The sequence below is a fragment of the Pungitius pungitius genome, chromosome 21, assembly GCF_949316345.1.
Source record: "Pungitius pungitius chromosome 21, fPunPun2.1, whole genome shotgun sequence".
Classification (NCBI taxonomy): Eukaryota; Metazoa; Chordata; class Actinopteri; order Perciformes; family Gasterosteidae; genus Pungitius; species Pungitius pungitius.
In genome coordinates this window covers 16,528,383-16,538,274 of record NC_084920.1, presented here as the reverse complement: position 1 = coordinate 16,538,274, position 9,892 = coordinate 16,528,383, and the positions used below count along the sequence as shown (strand labels likewise).

Genomic DNA, 9,892 nt, shown 5'->3' with positions numbered 1-9,892 from the left:
TTCATAAGAACAGTAGAATATTTGGAAATGACTTTGGATTGTGATGCAGATCTCTTGCTTTATTACCTCGATAAATTCTGCTGTAGCCTCACAATCTTGGAACACTGCATATTCCTTCAGATCCTGCAAGGTGCGCAGGGTTGCAGGCCACTTTTTTTTGGACGTCGTTGAGATGAACGATGTACTTCCAATTGATGGTGCCAGTGACGCTTAAAATTGGGCTGTATGCCTGCAGAATAACCACAGTTTTTAACTGCTCGCAAACATGCAATGTAAATCTGCATATTCTCCACAATTATGTGATAACACAGATTTCATACAATTAAAACATAAACAACTGAATATGGTCAACCAGAGAGGCACGTACCTCCAACATATTGCGCGTCAGCTTCAACATGTGGCAAGCGTCCATCATAACAAAAACCTTGTCACGGGTTCTTGGATGGGGGAAATGTGTCTTCAAGGGCTCACATGGTGTTGCCTTAAGGTCACAAGATCTGGCGCTGATGAAGCTCTTCCAGAGCATGCACAACTAAGACACTCTGCGTTTCCGGGGTTAGGCTCTTAGTCAAATAGTAACCAATTGGAGCCTTCCAGTAACCTTGGAGCCCAACGACCAGAAACACAAGAGCCTCTGAAGCTATGTCACTTTGATTTATACGATCCCCCATGTCCACAAAACCAGACATGGTTTGTGACTGTGGATCGTACTGAACATGCTTCTTTATGGCCATCGCATCCAACATCAGAGTGACAACCCCATATTTGGCCTCATCTTCTTGGCGCCGTTTTCCCAGCATGTCCAGCATCATTTTGTTGAGGCCAGGTTTGGCGTCCAGTGAGCTCAGCCACCTTGACACAATTGAGACATTGACCATTTAATTACTTACCCAATGAGCCACTAACCCAATCACCCCTATTGTGGACCCTGGACATACTAAAAAAACTACAACATCAAAATGTATTAGCACGACTTAGATCAGTAAGTTTAACTATTCATGACACTACAGTCTGTAGCTGAAGTTGTTACTGTAGTTGAAATTAGAGACGAAGAATACCTTTTCAAGGAACTGGGATGTGGAAGGTGAATTTTCAGGTCGTCTCTCAGGTAGTGATACGCCTTAGGACCATGCAGGTGGAGAGTGAGCGCAAAGTCTCTCTGGGCCTGGGTGTACTCTGCACCCTGTCTTGACAGGAGGTGAACCGGAAGATCTGAAATGTAATTAGAAAAGGTGATTTAGTAAGTCTCCTTTGATAGTAATTTTTATGTCTAACTCAGAACATAAAAAAGACAAAACATTTAAAGTCATTATTTATTTTACCTGAGTAGCATTCCAGCTTGTCATTGATGAGGTTCTTAGCTTTCAGCTCCTCCAGAAGAGCCTTCATGTTCTTCTTGGCCCTCCTTACCCTTGCCAAGGCATTGCTCTTTTCCCGCCACAGTTCACGCGCTGTGGCCATGGCTGCATCAAGTTTGGCCTTAAGAGCCTTTGGAGAGGAAGGCATTGCATAAAAAAGAAAAAAAAAACAATAAATAATAAATAAATATATAATGAAGTTAATTAGGGTTAGTGTATTTGTTAGTGACATTCCTCATGTGTACAAATACTCACAACATCAGGTGGAGGTTGATCCTGCTCGGGGTACATGGGCTGGTTTTCTCCTGCTTTTCTTGAAGCGTTTGTGCTTCTTGGTGCTACCGGCTGAAAAAATAGTTAAATATTCAATTGATCTGTAATACACTTTATGTATTGCTAAACTTGCAGAAAGTGTGACATTAAATCACATTTAAATATCGATGCATCCATCTTTAACACCTTGTAATTTAGTTGGCCAATTGTACACGTACCCTCTGAAGATGAGCAGGGAAGTTGAAGACAGATGGAACAGGTCCAGCTTTGAATCCGATAGTCTGTCCCATCCAAATCTTCATTTCTGAAGTGTTCGCTGCAGAGCAGTATGTTCTGTCATTAGCCACAAAACCTTCCCTTCTCAGGGCACGCTCCCACTGTCTCCAGCACTCGCTACATTTGGGAAACCTTACAAATGGGAGAAATAGTAGTCAGATATAAATGATTGTTAACCTTGCACCTTTATATCCTTCAACACTGAGGGTATGGACTAAAATACAGTATAAAACATATTATCATTTTGATTCTATGTACTGCATGTATGCAAATATATGTAGCCAATCTTGTAATGTTGTCTCAGAAAAAAACCAACAAAGAAATCCAAATGTAAAGATGTTTTTAAGAAACCAAACCACTTGGAAATCACGTGTAACTCAAAGCTATGTTGAAACGAAAGACTAACCCTGCCTCTCCCACCAATTTACAATTGCTTGGTGACTCACTTACGACCTCTTCACTGCTAGCCAGCAAATAAATACAACCACATCCACAAAATGACATTTAGACAAAAGATTAGGTTGTCAAGAAACGTTGTTGGTCTCAGGAAACCTGTTAATAATTGAAAATGTCGACTGTGTGGTATCACTTTAGAGTAGAGGGCAGCCATGAAACACACAGCTACGCTGCAATGTTAAGCGTTTCTCAAAACGTGAAGCTACAATTTAAACATCGGCATCAGCACAAATCGTAGCCACGTTAATAAGGTTTGTAATAAACCAAACCGTTTGTAAATCCGTCAAGAATTCAGCAAGTTACGAGCATTTTAGTTGGCGTATGTCACTCACCTTCCGTCCACAGCAGCGCAGTCTCCTGACCCAAGATGGCCGCCAAGTGACGACACAGCCGACTCCGCCTTGAGCCATCTAGCCTTTCTATACATGTCTATGCTCTGCTGTCACAACAAAGTGGAATCTTCCCCCCCCCCCCGTTCGAACCGATCAAGACACCCGGATGAAAGTCACAGTCGCGTTGCAGCGCCGCGATCGATGACTGAGCCACACGACGTGTGCTGTGGACGTTTCTACTCCCGCTGCCCTCTGGTGCTGCAACGCCCCGCCGCCGCCACACGATGGCGCCAAAGGACCCTGTTTCCCACACACGCCCCGAAGCTGAACGCACGACATGCCCCCGTTATAGATGCTGCATCCCAAGCACAGAGCAGTCCATGAATTGTGTTTGACTCGTGGCCCCGCTAGACGGAGCTGCTGCACAGCCCCAGCGGCTGCCTTCCTCCCAGAGAGGCTGGAATCCTTCCATGTGAATAAAACACATACATATATCTATGTGTGAGCGTGTCTCTACACGCGGCAGAGCTCAAACGCGGGCCAGGGGAGCGGCCCGCACTGTCATTGACGATGCGTAGACATCAGTGAATGCGACGCTTTTATTCAACACAGTCACGGGCCAACGTACGCAGCGCCGGCGGCGCCCTGCTGCTCCGCCGTCTTCTTCACCTGGATCCAACTCCTCATCTCAGCTGCTCCTCCTGCAAACAGTGTGGACCCTTAGTTTTTAAATTCCCTCATTTTAAATTGGCTGACAATGACCTTCTGGCCTGTGATGAGGTGAAACATCTGGGACATTTCAGGGCCAGACATTTCTAATGTTATACTATGGAGTACACAAACACCCATATTGTATGTGTGGCAGTAAAAGCGACTCTTATGAGATGCTTATGGGAATGTGGATAATTTGATTATTTTAAGCCGTGTATACGGTATGCGACTCCCACGTTTAATTTATATTGGTACATAACAGTAATATAACTGTAGATACTACAGTAGTTTTACTGTGATGAAACAGTATTTGTAGAAGTTCCGCAACATTCTGCGTGCTGTTAATGGCTGCGCACTTCCATTACTTAAAACAACGGCCAGGTAATACCTAGCACAGGTAGACTGTGGAGTCCACCCAGCCAAGTACTCCCAGATAAATGGTGACAGACTTTACGTTACGTTCCCCTTTTATGCTGAAAACGATGTGGAGATTATCTTGAAGATTTCTAAAGACAACAGCTTGAACTAAATATTGAGGCTACTACACTTTAAAGGTAAAAGAAAAGTCTGAAATCTGAGTTTATGATTCATATTACTGTCATCAAAAACCAACATCTTTCTGCTCTCCCTCCCCACAGAAGCCTCTGTGGATGGTGGTTCTATCTGATGGAGGTTGTCCCTGCAGTGGTCCTGCCGTACACCTCTTCTGCTACTTGCAATTACTTATATCATTTCAGTTAGAGGAGTTGAATGTATTGTACATCTTTTACATTGTTGATTCTGTACACATGACATCCATTGCAGTCTGTCCATCCCGGGAGAGGGATCCCTCCTCTGACGTTCTCCCTAAGGTTTCTTCCCTTTTTTCCCCATTGAAGGGTTTTTTCATATTTTGGGGAGTTTTTCCTGTGCCGATGTGAGGGTTTCGGGACAGAGGATGTTGCATGTGTACAGACTGTAAAGCCCTCTGAGGCAAATTTGTAATTTGCGATTTTGGGCTATACAAAATAAAATGAATTGAATTGAATTGAATTGAGTCTTAGAATTTCCTAAGTTTAGTATTAAGCTACCCACATACGGGCTGCAGTGCACTCAGATGGATGTACTATCATGGATACAGTATATCTTTAACATCTTTTTTTAGTTGCATTTGTCGATAACAATGGATCCGTGCCGCCACTACCTGAGTTTCTGCAGGCTGCATTGTGGGTCGGCCATCAGAGCAGACAGAAGCTGCACGCCCAACTCTCCCGGGTGGTTGTAGCTCAGGTCCAGCTCTCTCAAACTGGACGAGTTCAAAGCTGATGCCAGGAAAGTGCAGCCTTCCTCTGTCACTCTGCACAAGGACACACTTAAAAAAAAACGCCCACTTACCACAACATTTCATCTTATTTATCACCGTATCAACAAACCGCAAAGACTAATACATTATTTATTAATCTGGAACTCACGAGAGTATCTTCAGTTTACAGTGAGGACTCTCCAGTCCACCAGAGAGCGTTTTGACTCCTACGTCCTGCAAGTCATTGTCAGATAGGTCCAATTCTCTAAGCTGGCAGGAGGCTGAGCTGATGACGGCGGTCAGGTCATCGGAGCTGTGCTGTGTTAGATTGCAGCTCCTCAGTCTGAACGATCAGAAAATACAGAAAGAATAATATTTTTCACACTTTCAATTTTTATTTAATCTGGACGAACGTGGTTGTCTCATTTTTACCTGAGTTTCTCCAATTTGCTGTTCTTCAGTTTCTTGGAGAGCAGTGTTATTCCTGCATCTGTCAGGTTGTTGTTGGACAGGTCCAGCTCTCTAACTTGTGATGGGTTGATATTCTTTGCCAGGTTCTCACAGCAGCTCACAGTGAGATTGCATGCATGCAGACTGGAAGAGAGAAAGTATAAGAAACGTAAGTCATGAAGACATTTAAAGACTATTGAGACCAGACGGTCGGCCTATTTTCATCACTGCTTACTTGCAATATGAGCTAAGTATCTCAACTGTCCAAATGTTTATTAACGACCGCTTGTATAATTTCTAGGGCCGGGACTCAATTAAAAATCTAATTAGAGGCTTTGTAATTAATTAATCAAAATTAATCACATTTTAATTGCATAAATATTTGACCTGAGAACCGTGAGAAGTAATTTTTTTCACATGGATTTTTATTTTTGTTCAACCAATTCCAGCAGACAAGTGTAGAAATAGCATATTTAGAAATATAGTACTTTCAGAAATTCAGGTAGCCTATAGGTAAGTAGACCTTCTGTAAACTAGGTTTTTTTAAGTAGACCAATACTTTCAAGTACATTCAGAACATTGGTTATTTTTTCAGACGTGGTCTTAGTTACCCTGGTCCTTAAACCAGTCATCTGGTGCAGTGTGGGTTGAGTGTGGGTCCTTGTACGTCCACGCTAGCTGCTAATTGTGTTGCGTTGAGGTGATACTTGAGGCTCGATGTGAATTCCTTGTTGCACAGCTTGCACACAACCACGCTCTTATCGACGCTTCCATCCGTGTGTTTATTATAAGAAGATTTCCCATTCACGGGGCCACCCGACACGGTCTCGTCAGCTTCTCCGTTCATGTTCACTGTGGTTTGTTGTTGTCTGAAGTCATGGACGCTAGTTGGTGCTCCAGTATAATCGGTCCCCCCGAAACTCATCCAGTGAGAAACGTTCCGCAGTGCAAAAAATAAGTGTAAAAATGCGTAAAAAATGTTTAATGTGTTATTTTTTAATTGTAATTAATTAATCTTAATTCACATTGTAATTAATTAATCGTAATTAACGCGCTAAAGTCCCGGCTCTAGTAAAAACGTGTTGGATAAAGTTGTCAATGAGAGATCAGAAAAAAATGATGAACACACTGGATCTCTCATGTGTCTGTCTCTCCACCCAACCAGCTGTTTTTCTGCAGTTTATGTTTGGCCCTCGCTCACAAAGCCACCGGTACACAGGGTGGTACACAGAGGCTGTGGTCAGGCACACGTCCGCCGTCTGTGTGAGATTGTGTGTGTGTGTGTGTGAGATTGTTAAAAAGTTACATGGACACAAATTATACCCCTACACGCCTGGTAAATATTTAGGCTGACACAATACTGTGGAAAGATGAATGTATGTGCATTGCCCATAAATTGTTTAAATAATGACCCAAGCCATATGCTATGTATATATCATTTCAAAATAAGCTTCAGACTGTACCATCATCAGTGAGATGCTTTGAAGACAATTCCTACCTCACTCCACACCAGCATGCTGCCAAACACCACCTGCAGGCCGTCAAAAAGGTTCTCCCCAATGACGATGACCATCGCCCCGCCGGTGGTCCAGCCCTCACTGGGACTAATGGCTTTGATGCACGGGGTGGCTGGACAGAAGGGCAAAGCAAGAGTTACCCCAAGTCATTCAATTCAGCATGTACAGCAGCTGGAGAGAGGACGGTAAATCTCAGGCAGGTGTGTTGGAAGTGCTCTTTAGTTTTGGTTTATTCAATTCAATCAATCAATTAAAAAGCTCATCGCAAAACTTTCAGAAATGTTCATAGTTATTTAATTGTATATATGTGGCTTTGTTTGTGAATAACAACAAAAGCATCAAAAACTGAGAATTGGATCTATATCAGATTTTGCTTAGAAATCATATGATCTGCAATTGTACAGAATTGAAAAAGCTCAAGTGAAAACTGGTGTCCTGAGTACACAAGTAGAAAAAGTATTCAGCTCTTTTAATTGAGAAAAAGTAGCAGTACAACAGTGTAAAGAAACATGGTCCTACACTTAGTTTAACTACATAGAAATATGGATGCATTATCAGTTAAATGTACTAAAATGACAGCATTAACATGCAGGAAATGGATGGACTTCTTCATGTTTGAATTTGATTTTTTTTTTTTATCGTCTTAATGAATGCATTAATTAGCTCATCTAATGACCACTGGTTATGTTTGATGTATCACAGCGATTAGAAATGGACATTAAGGAACTCAAGTACCTGCTGTTACAGTGTGTTGAGTGTGAATGATGAAGTAGACACGTAATAAAACTGAAATGAGGTGTAACATTGTAGTGTTACGTTGTCACCGTCTCACCATATTCCATAGTATTCTCCACAGACTCGCCGGGCTCCAGTCTGCGGGCCCTTCGGCCGTGCTTAGAGTTGTTGTGGACAAACATGTTGTCAGACACTGCCAGGACGTGGCCATCTACACTCACGGTGCTGGACAAGACCACCTGAGAGAAAGAAAGAATTGAAATCTATCTATACGTGACATTTCACATATAAGGCTTAGAACAATGACATCAAAAACAATCAAAAAAAATATTTCTTCAATAATGAATAATTAAATGTTGACCTGCATCTGTAAAAGCCTAAAATTCTGTGAGGAGACTGAAATAAGTGTCACTCAGAGGAGTAGGAAGATTGGACCAAACGTCTTGGGGAGAAAAGGAGCTTTAATACACTTCAGAGAAGTTTGTGTTTTCCAATCAGAAGCGCAAAAGAAATTTCAGTAGGAAACACTTATGCCCCAGTATATCGTGTTTTTGAATACTTGTGTAGCACCCGTCCCATGTAACTATATAGTAATAAGTGGATCTGCTTGGTGTAGTAGTACTATGGGCGGGGCCCTGGGTTCACTTGTAAATATAATGGCGCAATTACCTGGTCTTATACAATTTGTCTTATAATTATAGATCCCTTATTTTGTAAACTAATATAACTGGCGGTGCCTCCAATAGAATTTAATCAATAAAACAAAAGGTTAATGATTCTTATTAAAACCTATTATCATATGTTTTAATGGTGTATTACCACTTTTACCTTTTAACCCCCTCTTAACCGAACACTATTACACTCAACATGGCAAACACACTTCAAAGGCATTTACAATTTGGCAAAACAGTTTGGCATTTATTACACTTCAATACGATCAATACAACATGCCCCCCCACTTTCTCCCACCCATGACACACCAAACCCTCGTTGCAGGCCTGAGTCGATGCTTGGGAGCGTTGAGACCTAAAACTTAATGGCCGCTTCACTTGTTCACACAAGCAATAAACAAAAAGAGCAGGTGCAAGTTAGTCAGTACTCACGTCTCTGGTTCCCCATTCAAAGGAGAAGATGAGCGGAATCCGGGCGATGGACGGCAGGCAGAACCCGGGAGAAAAAACACACCAGTAAACTGTCTACAGCCGGAAGCGCAGACGCGGGAAACCGTTCTTCTTAGTGGTCCACAGGAGTTTTTCCGATCCTCGTCTTAGATGTCCGTCTCCTGAATCAGCTAAACACACATCCATCTGCTACGTCATGTCGATCTAGCAACACTTGTCTCATCAACTGAATTCACGGCAAAGTTAACAGTATGAAAGCCGAGCTAACCTGTATTGTGCTTATGCTAATAGCTAATCGCGATTAGCATCATAACTTGTTTACACTACAACATTTAGTCACAGTATAGCAAACAATACACAACCACATCATATTTACATCGGGCAGGTCACCACAATCCAAACCATCGGATAACTGGTCGTCAGCCGTCAAGTTATTAATAGGATCTCCGCTTAGATCATTGCAACTTTACCTAACGGTGAATGACTCTTCTCTCTTACACAGATACACTGAACCTGACCGTTTACGCCGAAGTCCCACCCCTTTTTCCCGAGAACGGAGCCGGATTGGCTGCACTGTCAGCACTAACCAATTAAACACAAACAAAACAAAGATTGACTACTGCCACCAAGTTAGACTGTTAGGGTAAACAAACGAGCTGAATCATGCACATAACACACAAACTATACTCATTTACATAAAAGACAACCTTGAAACTGTAAAAATAAGGCTGTTATTGGAATAGCTTTTATTCACCTGTATCTTTTGCAACATATTTATGCACACTTCTAACTTGGTTTTTAGAAAACTATTTACATCCTGATGTCTGAGTGAATTTTGTGCCAGGGCTACACCTGCAACATTTGAATCATTTCTGCCGGTGGGAAAGGAGCCTTTTTGAAAATCTCACGCACTGTGCACAGACACACAGACACACACGGATCCATTTAGACTCTACCTTGACTAAAACACTAGCAAACCGTAGCACTAACAAATGGTAGCACTTAAACTGTACTTATAATGGCACTTTTCTATAACATAACAACTGCTTATTTGATGAAAATTGTACTTTCTTGTTACGTGTTCTTCTGAGTTTGCATCTCTATGTGAAAATGCACTTATTGTAAGTCGCTTTGGATAAAAGCGTCAGCTAAATGACATGTAATGTAATGTCATGTCATGTAAAATGGACAGGCTGCCCTCTGCCGTTCGAAACGCGTAACGACACGGCATTTCCTCCGCCGTCAAGTTCTCCGCAGCACGCCAAGACACGGAGCGCTTCCGCCGGAACCAGCACGTATCGGCGTTGACGCTGACTTGACGTGCGCGCAGCCTCCTGCCCGCTGGGGGGCGCTCCCCTCCAATCTGCGTCCTGAAACCACC

The 9,892-nt window shown here is 42.5% G+C and overlaps 1 protein-coding gene across 2 annotated transcripts; it reads right to left on the bottom strand.

Annotated features, from left to right (window-relative positions):
• Positions 1-3,280: 3,280 nt before the first annotated feature.
• Positions 3,281-9,180, bottom strand: LOC119212785 (ribonuclease inhibitor-like). 2 transcript variants are annotated; one of them, XM_062560078.1, is made up of 8 exons: positions 8,888-9,180; positions 8,494-8,681; positions 7,488-7,629; positions 6,637-6,767; positions 5,121-5,282; positions 4,858-5,031; positions 4,590-4,742; positions 3,281-3,396 (listed from the first exon to the last, which is right to left on the bottom strand). In XM_062560078.1, the coding sequence occupies exons 3-8, from the start codon at positions 7,599-7,601 to the stop codon at positions 3,384-3,386; spliced, it is 747 nt and encodes a 248-aa protein (XP_062416062.1). In that variant the 5' UTR covers positions 7,602-7,629; positions 8,494-8,681; positions 8,888-9,180; the 3' UTR covers positions 3,281-3,383. The 2 variants fall into 2 exon arrangements, with proteins under 2 accessions (XP_062416062.1, XP_037319429.2); XM_037463532.2 differs by having other exon boundaries at positions 4,590-4,757; positions 8,888-9,160.
• Positions 9,181-9,892: the final 712 nt, after the last annotated feature.

Excerpts from the sequence above, each read along its gene's own strand:
- LOC119212785 (XM_037463532.2), bottom strand. The coding sequence starts at position 7,601 with ATGGCCACGTCCTGGCAGTGTCTGACAACATGTTTGTCCACAACAACT. Across the intron at positions 6,768-7,487 it reads GGAGAATACTATGGAATATG|CCACCCCGTGCATCAAAGCC; the intron begins GTGAGACGGTGA and ends CCTTCTGTCCAG. Across the intron at positions 5,283-6,636 it reads GCATGCTGGTGTGGAGTGAG|TCTGCATGCATGCAATCTCA; the intron begins GTAGGAATTGTC and ends TCTCTCTTCCAG.